The sequence below is a fragment of the Apteryx rowi genome, unplaced genomic scaffold (assembly GCF_003343035.1).
Source record: "Apteryx rowi isolate R43461 unplaced genomic scaffold, aptRow1 scaffold_796, whole genome shotgun sequence".
Lineage (NCBI taxonomy): Eukaryota > Metazoa > Chordata > Aves > Apterygiformes > Apterygidae > Apteryx > Apteryx rowi.
In genome coordinates, this window is record NW_020451089.1 from 210517 (window position 1) to 237274 (window position 26758).

The 26758-nt window shown below is 34.3% G+C and overlaps 2 protein-coding genes across 12 annotated transcripts in view; one reads left to right on the forward strand and one right to left on the reverse strand.

Annotated features, from left to right (window-relative positions):
* Positions 1 to 1522, forward strand: part of ANGPT2 (angiopoietin 2) — a 51518-nt gene extending 49996 nt beyond the window's left edge. For both annotated transcript variants that reach the window (XM_026088919.1, XM_026088920.1), the window contains exon 9: positions 410 to 1522. In XM_026088919.1, coding sequence (XP_025944704.1) covers positions 410 to 570 — 161 coding nt within the window. In that variant the 3' untranslated portion in view covers positions 571 to 1522. The remainder of the gene's footprint in view (positions 1 to 409) is intronic.
* The window catches only part of MCPH1 (microcephalin 1), a 135906-nt gene that overhangs the window by 86840 nt on the left and 22308 nt on the right, over positions 1 to 26758 (reverse strand). For 7 of the 10 annotated variants that reach the window (XM_026088913.1, XM_026088911.1, XM_026088912.1 and 4 more), the window contains 3 exons: positions 13520 to 13557; positions 10280 to 10442; positions 4087 to 4164 (listed from right to left, as the gene is read on the reverse strand). In XM_026088913.1, the coding sequence (XP_025944698.1) occupies positions 4087 to 4164; positions 10280 to 10442; positions 13520 to 13557 (279 nt within the window). Of the gene's footprint in view, positions 1 to 1736; positions 3301 to 4077; positions 4165 to 10279; positions 10443 to 13519; positions 13558 to 26458; positions 26624 to 26758 lie in introns of those variants that run through there. The other 3 variants (XM_026088914.1, XM_026088918.1, XR_003257289.1) reach the window with 3 other exon arrangements.

The following is a 26758-nucleotide window of genomic DNA, read 5'->3' on the forward strand; positions in this document are numbered from 1 at the left end:
CAGATGAAAAATAAAGAAGATCTAATATCATTAAAGTTCAGGTCAAGTTCTGTCCTCAGATTGTCAACATAAACCTTTGATACTGATGATGAATTAACCTTGCTTAACAACTTCCCTTTCAACTTTAAACTCCTATGGCTAGCTTTGTATTACACAAGCTTCAAGAATATGCAGTTAATAAATAAATATATTTCCTTATTGAGTTTGAGGCAAATATTTTATATTGATGCTTCCAAACCATAAGTATGAAAAATAGTTTTTAGATTTCTTTCTCATTCTGGACAAAGCATTAACACCTTCTCATATATAAATGTTTTATGTATGTGTGTATGTATACACATACACAGAGTTTTGAAAACTACCTGTGCTGATATTTTCATTTGCTGATATATTTTTTTTGGTCTTGCAGGATGGTGGTTTGATGCATGTGGTCCTTCTAACCTCAATGGAATGTATTATCCATTACGACAGAACAACAACAAGTTTAATGGTATCAAGTGGTACTACTGGAAAGGGTCAGGATACTCTCTCAAAGCCACAACTATGATGATTCGACCAGCAGATTTCTAAATGCTTTTGCATTCTTACATGAATTATGTATTGTGTAGTCTTCAAGGACTTCATTTGCTGAGCACATAAGCACACATCTGCAACTTGTTTCATTTTCAAGCCCAGAAAACATGCACTAGTGTTCTGAAGGGATCAGTTCATTCCAATTCTTGAATTGCAATAGCCTCAATCAGCTAAAGCTCATATTATTCACGTCTAAAGCACGAACGTGATATAACAGTGAATTGGTCAAAAGACTGAATAAAAAGAACATCCAAGAAACTGTCAGACAACTTAAAGGACTCTGTTTTATTGATCATTTATGTATGTGTTAGTAAATAACTGGAACTGTGAAAAATATCTAAAATAGTTTTAGAAATATGCCTTTTACTTCATCACTGAACTTTAAACATTAATATAAAACACTTAACTAGATCTAGATCTATTTATCTATCCATGTCATGTTTGCTGTTTATGTACATAAAAAATATACTGTCCTGTAATTAGCTCTATACCATAGTTAAAGAATACATTCTTTCCTCCTATAGTCCCCTAAACTTCTTACACTTATTCAGGGATTTTTTTCCAATAGCCTGTATTACTTAACAAGGGACAAACAGCATTTAAGTACTTTGCATTCATTCTTGGGAAATACCATGCTAAAAAAACAAAACAAAACAAAACAAAAACCCACCATTTCTTTCAGTTTGAACTTATTACAGTCACTATCTTTAAGCTACAAAAATCCCTGCAAATTATAGTATGTTTCCTTATATTTTTATGAAGATTGCACTTTTCTTTCCTTGTCATACAACTGTAAAATAATTGACAAGTTTTATATAAAACTGAGACAACGGCATAAACACCAGATGTCCAGTTGTCTATGACAATCAATTATCACCTGGTGCTGTAGTCCATTTATACCTTTTGTAAAAGTAAGTTATCTAAAAGATATATATATATATATATATATATATATATATGCATGTTCTTTGATGCAATTCAATTCATGCTCATGAATTAAGATAAAAATTGCTACATATGAAAAAGAAGTAGAAAATTGAAAGTAACCTAAGGTCTTATGCTCCCCTCACCCCCGGTGAGGTTAGCACTTCTTCCTGGAAATTCTCTGTGAAGTAGGTAGGCCCTCAATGTATGATACAACATGAATAAATGACACCACCGGGTGATTTTTGCATTTTTTATTGTATGGTTTAAAAATGCGCATTGTACACTGCAGTTCAGATTCAGAAGATATTCTTTATAAAGCACACAAAATAATTTTGTAGAGATTTCTCCCCAAATTAAATTCAGGTTTTAATTCTCATGCTTCATCTTAGCCTTGAAGTAATAATTTTGGAAATTTTATTTTCAACAAATGACTGAATTAGTTGCAAGACAAGAACATATCTCATACCAAAGAACAAAACAAAAACAACTCGGACACAAAGTTTCTGGCAGCTTACTTACCAAAAGGTATTATATCTTAAAAGCATTAAATGATTTTGAAAAAGGTGGAAAACACTCTTCATTTCATATTGATAGTCATTAAAGTTGCTGTCAAAGACTACCCCACCATTTGCAACAACACCATTCTGCTTCACTGAAGATGTGTAACGTCAGCATTACCAAAGGGTGGCAAAGAAAAAAATACTTCTAATATTACTTTATGATATGACTTTAAATAAACATAATAAATGTAAATTAACAGTCATCCTCTGAAGAACTGTATAAAATAATCTCAATATATTTAAAATGACCATTTAATAACATTGTCCCCTAGTCTCTGAACAACTTGATCTAATTAGGCCTGCTTTGAGCAGGAGGTCGAACTAGATGACCTCCAGAGGTCCCTTCCAATCTAATTATTCTGTTTCTATAACATTTAATAGAAATACTTAGACTAGATCACTTTATTTCCTGTTTTTTTCCTGCATTTACTCAGAGAACTACAGAAAATATTTTACATTCATTCATGCTCAAATAATAATCATAACTTTAAAAATAAGATATCTGTTAGAGTAAGAAGAGAATGACTCAAGAGGGAATGACTGGAAAGGTGATGGAATTATCACTTGGACATTGACTTTGTCCCTTTGACAAAAGAAGCACACTGCAAACAGAAGTGATGCAAGCTCTCAGCACAACCAAAACTTCCCTCAATTTTATCTTCTCACCATCTCTCAAGCCCCCCCTTCTTCTGCTGTAAGGATAAATGTTGTAAACAGAATCTAAAAAACAACACCAGCAGCAATCACTTCCAAAGAATGGTATGTAAAATGAAGTAGTTACCGATAACATACTTAGTTATTAGACAAGGCAGTCTGAGAAGAAACAGAAAACTCAAACAAGAAGAAACAGAAAACAAAAAACTGCCTAATCTGAAGTATTGTGGGTTTTTTTCCCTTTTTCTGCTCCTTATTTATTGTCCACATTAAGCTTCGCCATTCTTCAAGTATTGGCTATGCAAAAAAATATCCACTCCCGCCTTTTAGAAAAAATACTACATTATAGTGGATGATTAATTTCTTTGGGCTCATTTCAGAATAACTTACATTTTCCCTATGCTTTGAGAACATACAGCTTATAATCAAGGAATAAAGTCTTCATCTTGAGCACATAAATTTACATAAATTGTAGATTTAGAAGGAATGTTAAAAATAACAAGTTCTTAAAAGTTAATAAAATTATAGTAAAAAGGAAKTTCAATCCCCCCCTTAAATGTTCTTTCTTCAAAGCATCTGTGAAACTCTGAGAAACAAATAGCAGATAAAAATATACTTATGCAGCTGCTACAGTGCAAGAAAAATTGTAAAGTCTTTTTGACAAAACTATCAGAGTTATTGACCACTAATCTGGTAAAATTCTACTTGTTCCAAGTTCAAATTAAAATTTTTGTTTAGTCAATTACAACACATGGAGTGAAGATACACTTGGATATAACCCAGATCTATAAGTAGTTAACAAAAACAACTTCCCTCCTCCCACTTCAAAAGCAGACAACCATGCCCCCACATATACACTTCTAGACTAGCTTGCTATTCATTACTTGAGAATGAGAATTCAACATGGAAAAAATGTTCCATTTTACTCACTTCACATTTTTAGAAGCCCACAGTGATTTTACATTCCCAAAGTCATTTAAGGGAAAAAAACAACAACATAAGCAGTAACTGGACTGAAAATATTGAGTCCATAAACTGACACACCTTCCCATTATGTGATAACATGCCTCTCCAATTTATACACAAGTAGAGATAGAAATAAAATATTCCATAAGTAAATTAAAGGACATTTATACTTAAATTAAAAAAAAAAGTTATTCAGATGTTAATCAGTGAATCAATCTGTTGCCCTTTCCATATATACCAAAGGTTTTGCACACACTTTGAAATAGTGGATAAAGGAGAAAATAATATATTCTTTAATTGAATATTTTTTCTAGTAAGCATTCTTATTCACAACCTATTTACAGGGCCAATCATTTTTCAGAGAAACAAAAGAATGTTCACAAACATAAAGGGCAATTTAACTTACAGGAGCAGCAGGAAAGTTGGACGATAGCTCATATGGTTCCTCTGAGATCCAATGGCCCAATTCCAAAGACCACAGAACCTAAAATAAATTAAGTGGTAAGTATAACTCTCATGACTTCTAAAATAATAAACCTTCTGAATGTGTAATAAGAATTAACAGTGAAGTTAAAACAGTTGTTTTGCATATTTCATTTACCAAAACCAAATGATTTCCCAAACCCTCCCCAAAAAAATCAATTAGAAAGTTACAAATTTTACAATTGAAACACAACATTAAAAATACCGAAGTCATATTTGCTCATGATGTTATATTAATTGTCAAAAGTCGTGGAAGACTGAATATTAGAAAAGTCAACTTCTAATGCAGCTCAGAACACTGTTGGCCTTCTTTGCCATGAGGGTTCATTACTGGTGATCAACTTGTGGTCCACCAGGACCCCCAGGTCCTTCTCTGCAAAGCTGCTTTCCAGTAGGTCAGTTCCCAGCCTGTATTGGTGCATGGGGTTATTCCTCCCTAGGGGCAGGACTTAGCACTTCCCTTTGCAGAATTTCAGGAAGTTTCCCTCTGCCAATCTCTCCAGCCTGTTGAGGTCCCTCTGAATGGCAGCACAGCCCTCTGGTCTATCGGCCACTTCTCCCAGTTTTGCATTATCTGCAAACTTGCTGAGGGTGCATTCTGTCCCATCATCCAGGTCACTGATAAAGTTGTTAAACAGTATCAACCCCTGGGCTACTCCACTAGCAACTGGGATTATGCAAGTATTGTATATAACCCACATTACATATGTGAGCCAGCCTGTAAAGAAAAGCAGCTCCAACTCATTCTCTCCTGTCAACTGTACATACTCTACATATTCTCTATATAGAACATATTCTAAGATTACAAAAAAAGGTTGCTAGAAATGCAGAGCATTGACTGTCTGGAAAATACATGATCATTAGTGTTCAACTTAGCTCTGAAACTCTGGATGGTCATGATCCTTGGAGAGCAGCAGCCCTAACACTCAGATTTTTCTGACTCCCATCAGGGCCATCACAAGATAAGTAACAACAACAACAGGAAAAAAAAAAAAAAGTACTTTAACTGTTCAATGACATTTTTCCCTCCATAGGGGCTACTCATATTTACAAATTGAAAATTGAGGCTATATGAAGACATTCCCTCTGCCTGTCACAGAAATGGTTCTCTATCATATCAATATATGATGAACAAATGAATATAGTAGTTGAACTACTATCTCATTTGTAGGGATCTTAACTCATTTTATCTACTACTTGAAATGGTTATATTCTCAGTTACTGAAATACAGTGTTTTTCTAAGACTTTCTAAAAATATTCCATCCAGGATTTTTCCTGGGTTGGTCTTTTAAATTCTTCTTGAAAGCAATTTATCATTATAAATTGCAGCTGGTAAACTATAATATTAAAAAGAATTTTATGAAGAGCGCTCAGACATAATGCCTCAGGGAGTAGAAAACACTGTCTTTATGGGAAATGGAAAAAAGATTTAACTTCCTATCATGGGGCTGTCCTTGAGCCTACAAATTTTCCTACTAATTTCTAGATAGTTTAAGTTCTGAAACACAGATACATTCTAATGGAAGAGGAGTTGATTTTCCCCTCATTGGCTTCATCAGCATCAGCTGAGCAATAAAGTGTCCAAAACAGGTAATAAAAGACTGAAATTCTTTGCACACACTGTTCACTGTCACACAATTCAGCAACTTTCCCCTTTTAGAGATATTTGAGCTCCCCGACATCTTTTCTGTAGCTCCCACCCATTTGGCAATCCCTAAATATGATTCAAATAACTGTTCTTACATGCTAATGAGAGAGCACGATTCATGTACTCAAAACCAAAAACAAGCCCCCAGTACCCTGCTGTTTAAGCAATAAGTAGTTAAGCAATAAGTGCAGAGGAAGATACCCCCAAAAATGGGATATATGGAATTAGAAGGTAAATCCCTGTGTTTTGCATAATTCTTTCTCTGGCAATCACATTTTGCCTAAATAGTTCTCTAGCCATTTCAAACAGATCATGTCTGTTCCTTACTGTTAGCATAGCCATGCACTATTAAACTAAGTCATTATTCACCTTAGAACAAGCTGAACTTCATCGGTGCATGAAATTATTTCCATGCTTGATTTACAAATAACTGAAATATTCTGTAAATTTTTTGATTCTTTTGGAAGAAGATGCCATATAAATCTATTTATTATGTACCATTTAAATTCTAAAATTTTTGCCCCATAAAATTTGGAAAGCAGTATTATAAAATGTTCCCCTTGGACAAAAATTMGCATAATAGATATTAAGCATGATATATTTATCCTTTACAACTGTACAGACTACTTAAGGAAACAAGATTCTAGACTTAACAGACTGATTATAGTTCAGTACTTTAAATCTCATTTTCCTAAATACAGTTAGACCATCTTATAACARCTTTTTACAAGGAGCTCTTTTGCCCAAATTCTGTTGCTACAAGAAGCAAATTGCAAACTGAATTTTTAAAGCACTCTCATAATTATCAGGAATAAGTTCTATAGTCTTTGGTCAAAAGTTGCTCATGCTTGATGACTTTCAGGGAAAACAACACCCTCTTACATAGACTGCTGCAAAAGTTGGTGCTTTGTGTGACCAAGGAAGTGGTGATTTACTTGTGTGGGGAGGGAAGGTGCTCAGTTTTGCAGACTATTGGAAGTAAACAGCTATTTTTTGCTGTTAATGAAAAGCAGTACATCTTCAAACTTATTGTTGAGCTTTATTATTACAAAAATCCAGAGAATAGAATGTTTACTTTTAGAAAATACACAACTGAATGTTTGAAAACATTCAGCTGTACAAAAAGAGAAACTATTTCTGTAGTCATTATAAGCATACCAAATCTAAAAGTAAGAGTTAAGGACATTAATAAATATGACCTTTAAAAAAAAAGCATTTGAAACATATAATGCATTGTTGTATGTAGCTAAGGCAAATATAGTAAGTAACTTCTTAAAAACATTCAGTTAAGACTGCAATTTAAGATTTTAACATACAAATTTTAAGGTGGTATTTATTTATATTTTTTACAATTAAATAAGAATATTGAGGTCTGTTAGCTCTATACTTACAGCTTTATACAGTTATTGCAAATAAAAGAGAAACTTGTTAATCCAAGCCATTTCTCTTTTAATCACACAGTGAAAATCAACTTTCACAGAACCAAGAAAATTGTAGCTTTTAACGCAATTCTCTCTTAGAGGCATGCTTCATGAAAATTGTTTCTTCATAAATAAATCTTGAGTAGGAACAGATGTACCATGCTCTATAATACATACCTCATGTCCGTATAGTAACCAAAATGATGTCTGTGCTACCAAGAGTAACTGGCAAACAACCCAAGTAGATTAAAACATAAACCCAAAGGATTAGTTATGTTTAAGTAATCTCATTTCATTTTACAGGCCAATTTTGCAGTAATAACCTCTATCAATCCTTGAAGTATTTACAGAATCTTGTTTAGAAATGAATTTTGTTTATCTGAACACAAGATGGATTAATGCCTGTCTATCATGGTTCTGGAATTGAGTACAGAGGCACTGTATCTACTTTCTTAGATTAAAAGGAAATTAGATACAGAGATCATGAACAGGTCCTGCAGTAAATAATTAAGTCATCACTCACTAAAATATTCAAAGTTTTCATGAAGAAAAAACAGAAGAGTTTGCTTCTGACTTAAGAGAATTTTTTAAACTGTATTTTCATAGCAACACTAAAAAAAGGTTCAAAATCACGTAAGACCAAAACAAGGCACAATTTGCAATATTCTTGAGTGAACTACTTTTTCTTGTTAAGCCACTAATATCCTTTTATTCAATAGTTCTTTAGAATGTGGAAAAGGAATAAAGAAAAGCAATAATACTTCAGAATACATGAAGTATTTATATTGAGAAGAGTTATTTAGAAGTTTTCAAGCTTGCACAGTTACAAGAGAAGACTTAAGTGAAAATAATGATAAAGCAGCACAGTATGGACTGAGCATGGATGCTGGACATAGGAATATTGGAAGTTAGGAGAATAAAGCAGATAACATTAAGATATTAAGCATATATTAGCTGCTCCTAAAATTGAGTCTTGCTGGTCTGCTGATACTGCAGCCTAAATTCCCTCCCCACACTAAAAGTCAAAAGGCAATGGCAAATAAAGAACATTTCAGCTTCTTAAAGTGTTCGAAAAGATCTTCCACAAGACAATTATCATTGCACAAAATTAATGTGCTTTATTTAAAAAGTACTAATAATATCAAACAGACCAATTGATTATTTTAAGTATCCAATTTGAAATATTTTACCAATTAGAGTACTTATGGTAGGATTAACTACAGTATAGAAAGGTATTTAAAGGATTTGATATTTTAGCATTAATAGAAGGACTTCTCCTGACTTACTTTCTACAGAATTCCTTACGGTTATAAGTAAGGCTTCTTCTCTGATTAAAGTATTCAATCACATAATATAGGTAAAAAGATGGCAAAATTATGCCAATTAAAAATAAGACAAGAATGCTCTTATGTAATAAAACGCATGTATTAACCAGATTCTTAACCAGATTATGAAATCGTCTTTTTAAAAAAAAGTTCAAAGTGATGTTTTCTAAAAAGCCTCAGTGAAATAATGACTTTAATTACTAGTGGGATTAGACATTTGTAATGGACTTCTACCCAGCCTCAGTAATGATTCAAGCACAGCTCTATAAAAATGAAAAATAGCAGTATTCACACAGTTATATAGTGAATAGTTATGAATAGATGAAAAAAATTGTCATTTAGAGAACTAAATTATCAAGTTTTTCTCTAGATTCTTCTCATGCAGCTCTCCTAGAAACTTCAGAACTTTGTCTAGACATCAGCTCAGTAAAAATGAGGGAAGACAACTTCAGGATTTGATTCAATAATACTTACAGGAACAAGTTAATCTTTGGAACAGTTCTAGTTAATTTATTGGTATTATATGAGAGATCGAGCTGACCCTGTGATGAGTTCAATGGTATCCCACAGGAATTAGTCCAAAGCAGAAGAGAATTTGGCTTTGCTACCAGTCAATACTGGTCTAGCAAAGAGCACATTGATGGTTTCGCCATAGATTGGTTCATAAAAATGACAAGTCATGGCAGTGCATAGAACAAACAATGAAATTCCAGAACACCAATTGTCAGAATACTGATTATCCAAATACTGCCCTGTGTACAAAGATAGGAAAATCCCAAAGGATACGATAACAGCTTCTTCAGATAACTACATATATATCATATAGGGCCAACTTTTTCACACTCATTCAGACATTTTGTAAACAAAAAGGCAACAATATTTATTTTGTTTTCAGCCCAATAACTAAATTTTAAAGTATTTATGAGAAAAATGAAAGAAATAAGTTATTCTACAACCCTTTTCCATATAAGATGGAATTTTTATGAAAATAGCTGTTCAACAGCTATGTTTTACAACTTTGGGAATGTGAAGAAAGCAGAGAAACTGCAGTCTGTAAGGTCAGAGTGAATGGTTGGCAATTGACCTGTATAATCACAGTGAGTAATTCACTATGATCTTGTCTTTACAGGAACAGTCTGGTAACTTTATGTGGTAGTCTGCAAGAAATTTTGAGGATATGTAGTGATTATTTTATCCAGACATTTGGTGAAAAAAAAAGTTTTACCACTGCTCAGCAAAATATCCAATAATTCCCCTACATTTTTACCAATGTGGAACAAAACTATGTTTCAGAACAGAAGTATATTTAATAAATGTAAAAAAAGTCAACCTAAGATGTTATTCCTATTCAGAATCTGTATCTTGGCTAATGTTGAGCAGAAATGGTTTGTCTCGGCATTAATCTGTCCAGAAATAATGCATGTGACATGATTTTGTCTCCATCTGCAACAGATGTTGAGACTTTAGGCATTTCCAAATTGCACACTGAAGTGCAATATAAGAATAGGTTGGTTAGATTAAGTAGTAAAAGACAGTCAGTCATGGTAACACAGAGCTTCACAGAGAAATTTCCTCTAGCTGAGCTATCTACCTAGGTAAGCCCAAGTACCTGAACACTGCACCACTGTACACAGTATGGACACACACATGGTGATATAGTTGATATTTCAGCTACACAAAATGAACTTTATTTTGTAGTAAAATTGAAGTATTTTTCTTACCCATTCATAAGAAACAATCCAACATCCACGAGCAATTCCCAGCATAATATTCAGTGTGCGACGAGGACTCCCTGCAACTACATGACTTGTTGTTTCGCATACATCATCTGAGAACAAAAAGTCTCCAAGTTTATTCACTACCTGAATTATGGTATTTTGTTTTCTAAAAAGAAAAGGGAAAAGCATACAATATTGAATGAACACACAATTGTGTGAATACACAAGTATATACACACACAACACTAAGATTAACTCAAACTTTCTTGCAATGTTTCTACCTCTCTTCCTTACTCACTTACCCCTTATCTTTTTCCCCCCTGCAGCCTTTACCCATTTCCTAGCCCTAAATTCATTAGTCTTAACCCAAAACCTGAACAGAATCTGTCTGTCATCATAGTTGTATCTACTTGTATATCAAAGTTCTTTTGCCCTCTGCATCTATCTTGCCTGCTTAAATAGAAGCTTTTTGAATTAGAAATTATCATATTGTGTACAATGTCTAGTACAACAGACCCTCATTCACAGTTGTTTCTAGAGTACTATCATCAAAAGTATTGCTATGAAACAACCATTTAGGCAAAGCTTTTCTGAGCGTATCATTAGGAAGTATCAAATTTTCAGCATCTGCATATAAATTTAAAGACATCTTAAAGTTTTGGCTTACTACCTATACATCTAAGCCAGTATTTCAGTGAAATTCACTTATCCTTAAAAAAATAAAAAATTACCACCATATAAAAAACAGAATGGTCACCTCTGTCTAGAATTCTAAGTTGACTTCTCTACATATCTATACTGAAGCATATAAATATATCATCACAAAAACAGGTATCCCTAGAGAATAGCTGCTGCATGAGAAGAATTTATTGCTAAAGATCTGTGAATGAAAGCCTGATTCCCTTGGATTCTCTGTTCCCCACCTGACTTCTTGGAAGTGTCTATGGCATTCTACACAAGAACAAGTAATTAAGCACAACCTTGAACGAAGTCACATGTAACACAGTGGTGACCCTCTCAGGTAAAACAGCAAGTTAAGTCACTGACATAACATGAGCACGCTTTGAACATCTCATGAAGCCTCTGGGATAATTTCATTCTTTCTATGTTTCTCTCTACTGAAAGTAACTCAGTTAAAAAAGCTCCCAAAATACACTAGCTAAAGTAAACACTACACAGGGAATCCAGCAATTTAAAAAAGTTTCAAACAAAAAATTAATAGTAAAACCAAACAGCTTCACACAAATTAACTTCACACTGAAGTCAAAAGGTGATATTTTATGTGGAGACGCTTAATAACCAAACCACTAAATTGACTGCCTAACTTCAGACACTAGTTAGTGTGAATTCTGGCCTTGGCTATACAGCATTGAACATTACTAGAATTTATATTATTCCCTTTTCACTTGATGTGTTTTAACTTGACAGATCCTATGAGTGAAGTTTTTTTGCCAGAGTGAAACCCATAGAGAAGCTGACCCTGCCTAGACCTGCTCAGGTGACGCATTTTTCATGCACTGCCTAAAGCTTTTCTTAGCTCTTTTTTGTCTATAAAAAATTCCTTAGAATAAAAGGTCCTGTTGTACAACTAAGAGCTAAATGTAACATACCTTACAAATTACAGTGAAAACTCACGAGTTCACAGTTGAGTCAGCTGCAAAAACTGCTGCATGCAAAATTTACAGCAAAATTTCACTGAACTTGTGATTCAGTAAAAAGGCAGTTACTATTGTGAATCAGTGAGCAGCAATTAATATAATCTCAAAGCACTACGCCATTAAACCACTGAACTAATGTATCTTGCAACTTAAATTATAATGAACCACTTTTATAATTGTAGCTACTTGGTAGTAGCTTTTGGCTACTTTTGGCCCATTTGAACATAACTGGCTTTTGTCTGTTGGCTTGTATTTTGGAGGAATGTTTTCAGTTCTTTAATTCTTTCAGAAGCACTTCCTTTCCCTTCACCCACTTACATGTTGATGAATGCCTACAACTCTGGACAGCCAAAAGCACAATCTTGATGAAAAAGTTCTGAAGAACAGTAATTGTTATCACCAGACTTTTAAATTATTTAATAAAATAGCAACTGTTTATTAAGAAATGTCAACAGATATCAAACATTCTTTCAACAAAACATTTTCCCCAGCTCTGCCAGGATTTGTTTTCTTCTTTTATGCAGATCACCACCTCTGTTTTCCACTACTCTCATCTGCTCTGCAGCTATTATCTTTAGCTCCCTTACAGTAATACTGTATTGCATGATTTGTGAAGCGCACTTACAGTCTCAGTGTTATTAGTATCCATTTTTATTAAACAAAAAGTACACTTACAGTCTCAGTGTTATTAGTATCCATTTTTATTAAACAAAAAGTATTATTAGTTTTGTTTCTGACCTATAATATAGTATACTTGACAACAGCTACTGACAATCATTTACAAAGAATTTCTAAAAAGACGGCCAGAGTGCTCCTCCTCAGTGCTTACATCTATGCAACTGTCATGATTTAATTATTTTTCTTTAAACCTGAAATATTTTGTACAAACATGTTGAGTTTTGAAAAAGAATTCAGAAACTGTAACCAAGCATAGTATGAAATATGGAATTGTGTTTTTGTTGGATGTTCTTTATTTTCTAAGAGTTTTAAGAGAATGATAAGAGCAAGCTAGAAAAATATTAACTCTTCCCCAAATATGCAGTGGCAGCTGCTTCTAATGTTTTGCAACTAGAGCAGCTAAAAAGCCTAACACTGATATTTCTTCAGCAACTATTTATGTTAAAGAAAACATTTTAAACTGATGTTTCAGATCATAATGACTTTTTTATAAAAACAATTGAAATTTATGTGGAAAAAGCTAATTCTTGGGCTGAAAGTCTGAACCACTTATTGCATAAAACTCCACTTTTTGTTTCCTTCAAAAAGAAAAATTCTAAGCAAGTTTTGAATTTTTCTGATTTTATTACCCTGAAGCCTGTTGAGCTCACCCATGGAAAAACTACTTCTGTCTATACCATAACAACACATGCATGTACACAGGCGAGTGTCTATACAGTGTACAGTAGTAACAAAATATATGTGTGTTTTCAGCTAGAAGACAGAATGAAATAAAATATTTTAACACATGGTGCATAGATAAATTCCCCACCYGCTTTTTTTTTTTTTTTAAACAGGCATGAAAAGATTAACAACATTCAAGTTTAAATTGTATTCTGACTAAAGAGTCAAAATGTTTAGTACTTACTCAGAAGACATACTCGTCATAACTAGTGTCCTTGTTGGCTAGAGGTGTGAAAAAGAAGAGACAAGAAAACATCAAAAATCTGTAAAGTTTTCTCTGAAGAAAAACGTAAATTATAAAGCGTTTCATTAAAAGACTGAACTACTTCATACTTACAGTGTCAGCTGAGGCAGAGGCTGTACTAATTAACACATACACTAAAGATGTTAAACTTCAAGGATAAGGAAGGAAGGAAGCCCCTCCATCACATCTGGTATCAAACCATCCAATAGCAGAAAACAAGAATAGAAGTTTCCACCAGTGAAATCAAATCAAAGCAAAGGCTTTCAAGCCAGAGATGCCACAGAAAAAAAGTTTATTTTTTGACATCTGCCTTTTTCTTCTCAGATAAAAAGGAAAAAGCAGCCTAACTTCAACAAAACACCCTTAAGTAAAAGTGATTCCAGTTTATTCCAAAAGAAAGGCAGAAACTGTCTGAGATGCTGAAGAAACAAAAGAATATATTTAAGTATAAGTTGAATATTTTTAATTTTATTTTGGTGCTAAAGGTTTTTTTTGTGTGGAAACTTCAGTAGTGTAAATCTAGGTTTTTAAATCAAATAGTTTCACTCCTAAATCTCACCTAAGCTGACTGAGAAATATAATACACAAGGTACACTCAAAGAGTGCAACAGTTCTCAAATTAGCAATTTGGAGACATCTTAAAAAGCATTCCCCCTCCCCAACAGATCCCCCTAGCTTACATGCAAAGTAAGAGTTTTTGTCCCATACAGGTTCTATATATGCATTTTGAGAGTTAACATTATAGAAGTCAGAAGAGAAAAAGGTGTCCTCTAGTGATCAGTGGTGAGCATGAAAGCCTCTGTCATGCAGGTAGGACAGAACATGAATTTTAGCCATATCAGAAAAACATGTAACTAAATGTAACACAATCACCAAAAAAGTCTACGCAAGAAGAATTTTTGAAAAGTTTGGCTAAGAGTTACTGATAACTACATAAACACGCACAGGTATGCATATACAAACATTTTAAGTTTGTAGAAAGAGTAGATCAATTAACTTTTAGTTATGTTCTGTTAACTTTGTTAGCTCAGTAATGAATCACAGAATTGAAGACGGAACCTACTYTAACATAACTCTATCCCTCCTCTCTTATCAGTACAGAACTATCCTCCATTAAGCATTCAAGCAATTTGTCACATTTAAGAACAGAGTTCCTTAGAATTAGCTCTGTAGACTATTAGCCTTTAGTTTGTACCATGACTATATAGGTGTTCATCATATGAACAATCTTTGCATAATTAAAACACAATTTAGATACTCTTGACAAGTCAGATATTAAAAACTGGTGCTGTATACATGCTAGTATTTTCTCCTTTGCAGCAATGCTTTGTTACAAAGATGTTTTAACCAAAAATATCATACAGTGCCAGTAAGACTGGGGGGGAGAGGAGTCTTCATTAGCATACACAAACTAATTTCATCCTGAAGCTGGGTAAATTAGAGGAATATTAAAAAAGAAGCTACTTAAATCTTGAAGTAAAAATAATGTAGCATTTTCAAATAATTTTTAATTCATGATAAATACACACTTAGAAAACATTATGTAAACTATACAACAGTTCAGAACTGAAAATATATAGAATGTGAAAATGTAAAAACTTATTTACAGAATGGAATAAAACTTCACATGAGGAAACAAAAAATGAGAAAAGTGAAAATAAGAGAGCTAAGTAGGGTAGGGAGGAAGATACAGTGCAGGTAGTGAAGCAGTGAGCTACAGTGGAGATGCAAAAAATACACAAATATTTCTTATACTGAAAAGTTAACATTACAGAAACCTGTGGTCTTAAGTCTCCTATTTCTTCAGGAGAAATTCTAGGTAACATTTTAGAAATGTAAGTTTCAAAATTCCTAACATTACCAGAAATACTTACTGATGATGTCTTAGACTAATCTKAGCCAAAAGACCTTCTACCTCATTATTTTCAACTCCAAAAAGTAGTCACATTTAATAGTTCTTGGAAGCTCCAAGACCTTCATAGTTTCAATTCTGCATTTGAATTTTAGTGGTTAATCAAAATTTAACCGTTTTGATTAGTCACTCAAAAAGACCTCTTTCCAGTAAGGGTTCTCCTGGCAAAAGCACTGAGATATTGGGCATTCTGGGTCATACTGGGAGAGGTTAGGACAGATGATTAAGTCAGACACAGGGCCACAATACACAATAACGAAAACATGCCTCATACTGTCCTAATACACAAAAAGTTGTTGAAGTTTATGTAAACTCCTAAAACTTTAAGGAATCCTTGGGGATCCAAGAGCCCATGATTGCACTAAACATGGCTTAAAAACATGGTTTAGCTCTTCTCTACCCAATTCTTCTGGGCCTCACTTCAGATCTGCAGATTGCTTCAGCATAACCCTGATGTTCTCCTTCAGTACCTCACTGCCATCTGAATAAAGCTCTTCGGCTAAAAGTCTGGAGTTAATCCAAACAAATAACTGCACTAGGTCCTTGGGGCCCTTGTATAGTACCTGTCCCAAATCCAGATCCTGATGCACCTGTTTAGTTTGAGGAAGTGCAGAAAAGCATCCATGCTTGCAACTGAAATGTCAAAAACATTAACCTAATGATCAGAACACTAGTTTCGCCAAAATTTTTGTTAACAAAAGCATTACTATAAACAAAGGCCAACAAAGTAGCTTCAGTTCCTACAACTGTTTCCTCAGATTCAGAGCAGAAATGTTTGTTACCCGCAGTTTCTTAATGCCTCACCCTCAAGGTACTAAACATGCTGGATTCACAGAAATTGGGAAACCCACAGCCTGTCCTGACATTACCCTGAAAAATCAGCTTCTATTAGGACAACACATAGCATAAGGAGTACAGAGTACATCACAGAGTACAGTGAATACTGTGTGCAAGTGTCTTCAGTGCTCCTCCTCTGTCAGTGCTCTCTTAAAGACAAAGATTCAAGAATGCAGAAGAATGCATACAAAAAGTAGAGACTGGTATACATTTAATTTCTTCCAAACTATTACTCCATCTTCCTTCAGAACAGCATATCTTTAGCGAGTTAGAGGTCATTTGCCAAGCAGACAACATTTTGTTTTACTGCTTCAATAAAGACAAGCAGTCTTCTTTAAGATGGTTACTCATTAGAAAAATTAGGCAAACTTGCTTTAATTTTCAGTTATACATCTTAAGTCAATGGCTTTCTCCCCTCCCTTGCCATACAATTTTTCTTCTACACTACTTGTATCTGTTTTATTTTACAATTTGCTTTATTGCAAAATATTTTGAGTTAATATTTTCATTTCTGACTAGCAAAAAGACATCTGGTAAGCATCATTATGAATTCTAATGCACATTTGTAGCAGGATTACTATTAATAAAACACTGAAAAAGGTGGTATTAAGTTAAATGGCCCTTTTTATTTATAATTAATCTCCAAATACTAAAAAGCTGCATATTTGTACTCTAAATCAGAACATGTTTCTTTCCGATTTTTTTTTTTTAGGTCTGAAATGAGGACTGTTATAAACTATGAACCTATAGAACATTTTCACATTTCAGCTTTCCTTTATATACTTCTGAGGATTACTGTTGCATTGATATTTCTTTTTAGAGTCCACCAACAATCAAATTATTCCAAGTCATATGAAATATAAAACAGGCATTTCAATACCTCAAAGGAAACAATATTTCTAAACCCTCCCAATACTTAAAACACAGTTCAGTACTTCCTGTTAACTGACCTACACCACAAAAGAGACATCCAACCTCAAAATGTGTTCTTTGTTACTGCTAAGTTTCAGCGGGTGCTTCTTGGAGCTGAAGGACAATAAAAGAAGTCATATTGTACAACTGCTTTTCAAAAAAGTGACTTCAAATTTTGTTTCCCTAGGAATACCATGAGTGACAAAATGAACTAAAAAGTGACCATAAAAAAAATGTCTTTCCAGGCTAATTCTCAAGAATAAAACACATTCATGATAAGAATTTGCTTGATAGGAATTAATGTTTTACATTGTCACTGCTTAAATTCTGACCTAAGTAAATTAGATCTTATTTTGTCTTTGGGACAAGTCCCCAGGCCTCGGATTTTTTTTTTTCCTTCTCTCTCCAAGAAAGGATATCAGGCAATACAAATGAATTCTCAAGCATGTACTGCTTACTCCAAATATTCCTCTAATATGCGGGGTATTCCATAACTTACCGAAGTTCACCTACATCCCAAAAGGAATAATCTTCAGCATTCTGTTAGACATATACTGTAACAGCATAAAAAGACCTTCACCTTTAGGACTCAACAAGATACCCAATGCGCTTTGGCCCCTATGCCAGGATCCAAGACTTTGGAGGGAAGGGAGAAAAGGTAGGGAGGTAGGGGTGTGTGTGTGGGGGGCACATGTGCAAATAAAGAGTAAAGGAGTACAAGAGTATTATCCCTACCCATTTCATACTCTTTCAATCTTTTTTTTCCTTTGGCTACTGAAGTTCCATCAGATGGTTTTGAGATTGACTCAGAGCTTATATATTTATTTGCTTTCAATCTTTACAGCTGTACTTCAGAAGTCACATTCTTTAGTCCTACTATTACAGGAGCCATAAAACAGAACTATGTGGAGCATAGAAATATTCAGGAATCAGCTTAATTTCATTCTGCTTTTATCTACAAAAGTTATAATGAAGTTCCAAAACTTTAAGCCTGTTTCTAAGAAACAATCCCTAAATTGCACTACCTTATTCTATTCATGTAACCATGAATCATAGTTGACAATAATTCATAATTGTAGTGAATGATTACTATTCAGTAGTTTTAAACAGTGATTACTCAAAGCTATAATTTACTTTCTGGCTGGCCTATCTCTCCTTATCAGTCCTTTGATACTGTTATTTTCTGGATTCCTTTGGCTGCAAAGTGAATTTCAACTTTAATTTCCTGGCCAAAAATAGGAGCTCTGCTTTGATCCTGGAGATGTGAAAGATGTGTCCATCCTAATCAAATCAATCCTACTATGGGGAAAGATGAAAAAACAAAGCAGGTTAAAACATGACAGAAAAATAAAAATGACATGACAGGTGCCAGGGTGTCAAATTTCACCCAGTGTCAAGTATTGGAAATGAGGAATCCTATAATCACAGGCATAGGAACCCTAGAAGTTCTGTGGGCAAGATTAAGGATGATGAATAGCTGTCACTTCAGACTTTCCAGAGTAGCAGTGTCACTTAAAAGATTTACAACTTACTGACATTTTCAGTTTCTAAACACAACCATAATGGCTAAAAACAATAATAAAAAGGGGGGGGGGGAATCAACTACAGGTGATACAAAATTCTGCAGCAAGGGACAGATCTCCCAGCCCTCTGCATCTTCAATGTATCTGGCTGTGGCCATTAACAAAACTAGAAACTGTCTTTTTCCTGTAAGACAGACAAAGAGTAAGGGGAAAGCTGAGTAACAAAGACACTCCTTCTCACCCCTTTGACTGCCAACAGAAAGGTAAAAGTCAATCAGCATGACATAAAAAGCCAAAAGCCAATGATTATCATTTCTACAGTGTCTGGCAAGCACAGGCAAGAGTGATTCTCATTCTGACTGAAGCCCAAGCCCTTCAAACAGGTAGAGGTTAATGTTTAGCTTTCTGGTTGGTACTGCTCAGGAAGAAGCAGCATAGTTCTCAGTTGCCTTTTAGTAGTAAAGTTTTCCATATGGCTTCAACTGAGACATCCTAACTGTGAGATAAAAAAAATTTACAAAAGTAGAGGGCAACAGTAGAGCAGCTCTAGTGAAACTAATGGCATGGTTTTTAAGCCCTCATCAGCCGTCCATTCCATCTTGGTAATGGTGGTGACCACCCATCATGGAAGGAACAGAACAAACCAGGCCTGCCTCTCAGCCACTTCCCTACAGAGGTCGGGGGCTCAATGACACTGCTCATGATGGGTTTGACATCGGACAGAAGCGACTGAGGCACAAAGAGATACAGTCCCATTGTGCAGGTTGTGAGATGGAAATCATAAGAGGGAAAGAACCATCTTTAGATCACCTGAACTGTTAAATTAAATTAACACAGTGAAGTTAATTTGGATAGTTGAAATCTTCTGAAGATTTCCAACCATGCAGCAGGAGAGCTGAATTTCAGATGAATATACTCCTGAACATCACCCTTTGCAGCCCTCCCTCCCCCTCCCCCCCAAAGACTGGATTTTAGCTATAGGTTAGGATACAAGATGGCAAACTTCAGTAAATGCTCTGCTAACAAGACTGTAACCCACCTGTGTCAGAGAGTCAGTCTAAGCTAAAGCCTTACTGCCCTCTAGACAATAAGATAAGCAACTTAATTGAACAGTACTTACTGAAGGCTTTGATGTGCAGCAGCAATATTATGAAGAGTAAAAGAAAAAAATAATTTCAGCATAGATACAACAAGTTGAAAATAATTAAACCCACTTTGTATGAAGAATTTCTTCTCTAAAAAGCAGCTTATTATGGAATTTTCCTTTCCTAAAGGAATATGAATTAGTCATACACAGACACAATTCTTCTAAAAAAGAAATTCTGGAGTGTGTACTTATGATGAACAGCCACAGATTTCAGCATTTCTGATTCTTTATACTAAAAAGGTACAACTATTAAAGAGTAATATGGTACAAGACTTCTCTTATTTAACAGACTGTATATTAATATTACTGTACCATTCAGACTTCTGYGAGCTCATACCGCAGTTCTACAGAGATCACACCTAGAATCCATAAACTGATTTAGACATAGAAAACAACGAAGGTATTTGTTAATTTACTTTAAAAAGAATCATTAATGGAAAGATATGTCAAATGCTTTGAAATAGAGTTTAGGAAGTCTTTTGTTCACATTGATTTACAACAATTTTCAAGAGCTGTGAGGATATCACTTAGAAAGCAGTTCCGTCAACTAAAGGATTTCCGGCCTATAGCGTCATGCCAGGTATCAGTAAGTTTACATAGGATGTTCATTTTTCCAAGAGTTAGATTTCCCAAACAAGAGGATCTAGCCAGCAGTTGCTTTTCCTCCTGGTGGTTTCTGATGCCAAGAGGGAAAATAGGCTCAGTTTTATACTGATTCGCTGCCAAGACAGCTGCAGTCCAGTGGATTATTTGGCTTTTGGGCATGATAGTTATGACCTAGAGCTTTAAACGTAACAGTGTACCAAGGAAATAGAGAACTACTATTTACCAGCAACTAGAGTTAAGTCTTACCATACATACACACCTTCTTCAGTGAGGCAGGCATACGTCTCAAGCACTCGAAGAATATTTTGCCCTCATACTTCCTACAGTACTTATGCACAGTTTCTCATGATCAGAGCCAGAAAAAGAACTGCATCCATTTCTTRCACCTCTCTTCCACCATCACATCCAAGAATGCCATGGGCTTTTAAGGAAAAGGACAGAGAAGGTGTAGATGTACTTCAAACAACTTGGGATTTTAGGATTTTCTTTTCTGTGCTTATCCATATACACTTTTCACCACAGTTGGCTCTAACGCCATCTCCCACTTGCCTTAAAGTAAGTGAAGGAGTCCTAATGAATAGCACCTAGATGATCATTTTTTACCAAAGTGTGATGTCTCTCTGAAAGTTTCCATAATTACACAGGTGTTGGTAAAGGCATATGTAAAACTCCAGGTAGTTATTTTGCAAATATGAATTAAGATGGGGAACCAAAAACACTTGGATTATGATAGAGCAATTATGTTCTGACTTTATGTAAGCCTCCAGACCAAAAAATCACCATATCTGCGTATCTTCTGAAAAGAAGAAACACAGGAAAATTTTTTTCTTAATTCTATGCAGACAGAACCAAAATCCTCTGTATACTTATGCCACTATTTCTTGAATAAGGTTCTGAAAGAGAACCAATATGCGAGTCTGCTGACTGGATAGAAATTGAGTGACAACTTTCGATAAGAATTCGGGTGAATTCAGCTCCCTGGATCTTAACCACCCTGCTTGCCAGGATGACAAAGTTCAAAGTCAACCACCTCCTACATCACTGGAATGGAATATGTTTCCAGAGTTTCAAACAGCAATCCAATCAACAGTGTGGATAGCAGGTGCAAGTCTCACCAGGAAGACAAGAAACACTCAACTTTAGCATTTGAGAGAAGGTTGTGCCTTTTGCCATAGAAGGGTATTGACGTTGCTCTCAAATGTTAGTATTATTATAAAATCCAGAGGTTTGGAACAAATGACCGCATCTATATTTTGATTATAACAATGACTAATTATTATAATAATGACTAATAAGCTGCATCTTGCCAGTAGAAACAAACCATCTTGCTGGATTTCAATGTCCCATTCAATAGCTTATTTCAGACGCTCCAAGGCAGCACTTCTCTGCAGTTATGTATAACATTTAATCTTTTTTATCACTAGACAATTTTACCTTTCAAAGTTATTGTCCGACAATGCAGTATGCTCAATAACTTGTTTCCCACCCTTTCTTCAACTCTCAGTATGTTGAGTCAGCTAGATAACTACAATTAAACAATCAACTATATAGTTGCCCTCAGCTAGATGTTGGTCAGATGCTCATGATTATTTCATGTAGGATGAGATATCTGCTGAACTTGAAACATTCCATGATCTAATCAGATTCTCATAAAATCATACCATCAGACATTCAGTCAATATCGTAGAACTTAACCTTAATGTTAGTCAGTCAGACTCTTACAATTCGCAGCTTTACTTGCTCATCTCATCTCTGCTCACAGAAGCAATCAATCTGAATAACTCTCCAGGCCCATCTGTCCACCTCCCCCCACTAAATCAAACATTTTCCCCAGACCATAAACAAGCAGGTAGTTCCAACACCATCAATGTTAACTATAAATGAGCTTGAGTGCTCTCACCATGTCTAATTCAGAGTAGTTTAACATTCATTCGCAACTGGAAGTTAGTAACATTTCAAGTATCAGTTCTTAAAATACTTACCTAGCTATTTAGTGACTTAAATCAAAATGGAAGGAAAACATAAAATAAGATGTTGTTGAGATGCAATCTGTTTCAGTCAGTGCACATTTATGGACATAAAGTTGCTTTCTTGTATTTCTGGCCAGGCACTTCAAGTTTTATAGTTGCAGACTTTTCAGGACACTAAAATCTGTTTTGCCATGAACAAAATATTTTCAAAAAGCAGTGTGTTGATAACAGGATCCAAAGATGGCCTGTTTTACACCAGTTTCTCCATTGTGTGAGCTGAGATTTTTTTATAAAAATCTCTCTCAAAAAAATCTCACAAGTTCAGTATTAAAAATCTAAGATGAGTGTCAAATCCAAGAGCTACAGAAATACAAACCAAGATGAATCTGTTTGAAAACAAAATTTAAGGAATTTCAGCTAAGTCTATGATGTCTTCTTTGAGAAAATATGTTTTTAATTACCCCCTATGATACTTAACTGCTTTCTCACACGGTTAAATAGTTTGCTCTATTCACTCAAAAGACAGTTGTTTCTTAGGGGTTTTCGAATGTAAAATTTATTCTAGTTGCATTTCTAAGTGACATGATACTATTAGGTCCTTAAAAAAAAAGTCCACTACCACCCATATCCCTCTAAAAACCCCAAACAACTTCTTAGTTGAAAAAATTGGCAGTTAACTGGTTATTCATAATGAGTCTCTCTGATCTGTTTAAAGTGCAAAATGTACGCATTTGTGATGTGACAAATGTGATGATGAATGCACACATTTTGTGACATTAAGCAATGAAATGAGCACTCAACATTATACCAACAAATTAACACTACTGAAATGAATTTATTTGAATAAATTTTTGGCTTTATGGTTTTTAGTGATATCACTGGGTCATCCTTATGCAGAGCAGCAAAGAGCAATGTATTTAAATCCATGGAATAATTGAAAAATGCACCACAGTATGTAAAGGGTTATTTCATCCCTGAACACCAGTGTCATCAATTTAGATTTCTAGACCAGGGAAGCCACCTGCTGACATTCGCAGGTATTAACCCACACCACTTGTTCTTACCAGCTCCGCATGAGAACGATCTGGAACTGTCGTCAGCTTTGAGGCACGACAACCCATAATCTAAGAACTCTTACACATAGGGCATTTTTTAAAAATCTACCTTTGTGTGAATAAGTACAGCACTTTAAAACTCTTGATTTTGTTATAAAAAAAGCTCATTCCTGATGCTACTAAGGTTAAAGTCTCACTTATCTTCCCCCAACATGCCTGAGGTTGCTGTTATAGACTGCTCTGTCTTCACAGCTTTTGTTAGTTTACAAGCAAGAACTTCAGATAACCTTGATTAGAAGTCATCCATGTTAGAATACAATGAGCATGCCTATATAAATAGTACAGATAAAGAACAAAAACATGAGCACTTGTAACCTACAGTTCTGATATAAATGTACCTAAACAAATTCATTCTCTATCTCAACTTCTGCAGAAAACATACAAAAACTAAAACTGCATGAGGTTTTGAAGAAAACAAATGCATAACAATGGCATTGCAGAGAAACACCAAATCTACAGCTTCATTTATAATAAAGAAACCACACCAAATGAAATTAAACAAACACCTAACTCTGGCCATAATTCCTTCAGCTATTTGTGTGCCCTTTGTAAATTTAGTTTTACTATCACATTACAAACCCTATATACCTGACATACATTCACTGTAGAATGGAGTTATAATAAAAGTACTAGATAAAGTTTCAGTGCAGATATTCTTTAAGAATTACATTCAGCAAACAGCTAAAATTTTTAGAGAGATTACATTTCAAACTATGTTTCCTAGGAAAAAAAATAACTGCAATTTACATTGCTTTCCAGATTGAGAATCTTAAAGCCAAATAATGAAATTAACAGACTGCATTTTAAAATGGATTCTTAGGACACCAGCAATATGATCTGAAGCCCTATATTTGAACAATTTATTATAAAATTGCATTTATTCTACAATTAATATAATTTAAAATATTATTTCAAGCATTGCTTTTTTAGAAAGAAAAGGTCTGGATATTCATATTTCTAGAAAAGTTGTTCCATCAAAATAGCTATGAAATGACATTTCTTTTATGCGTGTATTTTTCACATGTGCTTCCTTTTGAAATGGAAACAAGCATTAAAATGCTCTCCATAATCCTATAAGTCAATAAAATCACATTTTTTTTTAAATATTTGTGCTAATCCTCTCACACACTTCTTGCTTCAGGTAAAGGAAACAAAACAATACTTTGTATTTTAACTTCACTTTCACCTTGCTAAACATTAGTAGAATGTTGCAATGTTTAAGTTGCAATCATTCAAAGAAAGYGTTCATATTTATATTAAAAAAACCCTTTTCTCAGGTTTGTTTTAAAAGCTTAATAAAAATATTTTGATTGGAACTAAAGAAGGTTTGCATTTTTTTTTTTACAAGAATTTAGACATTTAGTCTAATTTTGACCAAAACAATATCCTCTTAAAATTTCTTCATAAAGAATTTCTACAGATCTCCAATGTTGGTTTTAAAAATTTTGTATGCATATTTGCATACAAGTAATGGATAATAGATCTTCAACAGATAAATTCATGAACATTAATTCATATTCTTTTCCCTTCCTCCAGCAGTTGTCTTTAAATATGTATTAAAAGCTTTTCAGTGCAAATTTGTTGGTTAAATGTCACATCCTTTTTGTAGAGTTTGTATGTTATAATTAAAAAAAATTGTACAAACAGACTGTGTCAGGAAGCCTTTAAAATGACAAAACAAAGCATTCACGACTCGAGAGAAAGAGTGTGCTATGTTAATGAGATTTGAATTGATCTGTATTATTCCTTGAGTGACTGTATTCTTTAGGTTTCCTAATCAGAAAATGGATGAATGAAAGAAGCTACCTCAAAACACTGAATATGAATTTTCTCCAGCTATAACTTAGTTTTTGCTACCTTCAGACACCTCACAGAAAAAGCTTTGCAACAAGCAAGAGAAAGATTGGTGGATACTACAGAGCAACATTCACAGACAACCACCTTTCACTTGAAGGCCAATGTTTGGCCCTTGGTTTGAAAGCCAGGAACAATAAGAATGTTTTATTGCTCTTTGTTTCTCTTTATTATGTAATAATTATGCTGGGACATTTATGTTAAGAACAATGAAATAAAAATTAAAAATAATGTAAAATGCTCTTGTAACGTAATTACACAGGAAAAGGAATCAGTACCATCAAATCTGACAAATCTAAGCACTATTTCTGGCGATAGCTTTAAGAAGAGCCACTGATTATAGTCTGTGGATATGCAATATATTTAGCAATTTTAGTCATATTTCTTTTGCAGGAAATGAAGCTGTTCTGGACAGATGCTTTAGCTTAAAACATAGGCAATCTTAACGTAGCTACAAAAGGCGAATCTAGAATGAGGTTGATTTATACATTCTATATAATGCTTAAAGTTATTAGTTATATAAATGATATATATGTTGATGTTCAGAAGGAGAAACTGAACAAATAGTTAAGAAATGTGTCAAGTAATAAGATGCAGGCAGGAAGTCAAATCATACTTTTACCCCAGAACAGATCACTGGTCCACAGAGATTAGTATCCTACCTTCAAGAAGCTTAAGAGTTGAACTGCCTACTAATTGCACCTGCTGAGAACTTTTATATAAGAGAGGATCAAAATCTTTGATCAATCTCTTTGAAACTCTACCAATAGCTACCATTGAAACATCTAACTAACTTATTTCATAGAATTACGTAATATTTCTTTCAGTGCTTTGGGACCTCCCATTCTCAAAACAAATCAGTACTCTCCTTTTAATTGTACTACTTGCTACTTACTGATAAAAAGAACTACTATTTATTTTCCTGCTGATCAGTTTCATATTTACAAAAGAAAAAACAAAAAATAACTTCCCCCCAAAACAACAACAACAAAAAACCACATACCCCCTGCCCCAAATGACTATGTTTAGTAATTCCTCCAAAAAGGATAAACATCTTTTCAGGTCAGGAACTCACAGCTATACTACAAGTTCTGTGGAATTCACACTGCTCCACAGCAGGACTTTCTTTGTGCAGCAACGCCATTACTGTGCTGTGTGTATTTTCCTTCTGCAGGGGGTAACAGAATGGGACTAAAGTGGTTTAAGCCAGTCTGCCAAACTCCCTTACAATGTTAACTTGACATAACTCTGCCAGTACAAGTTTCTAATACAGAAAGCTGAGTTCCATGGTTGTATATATTGT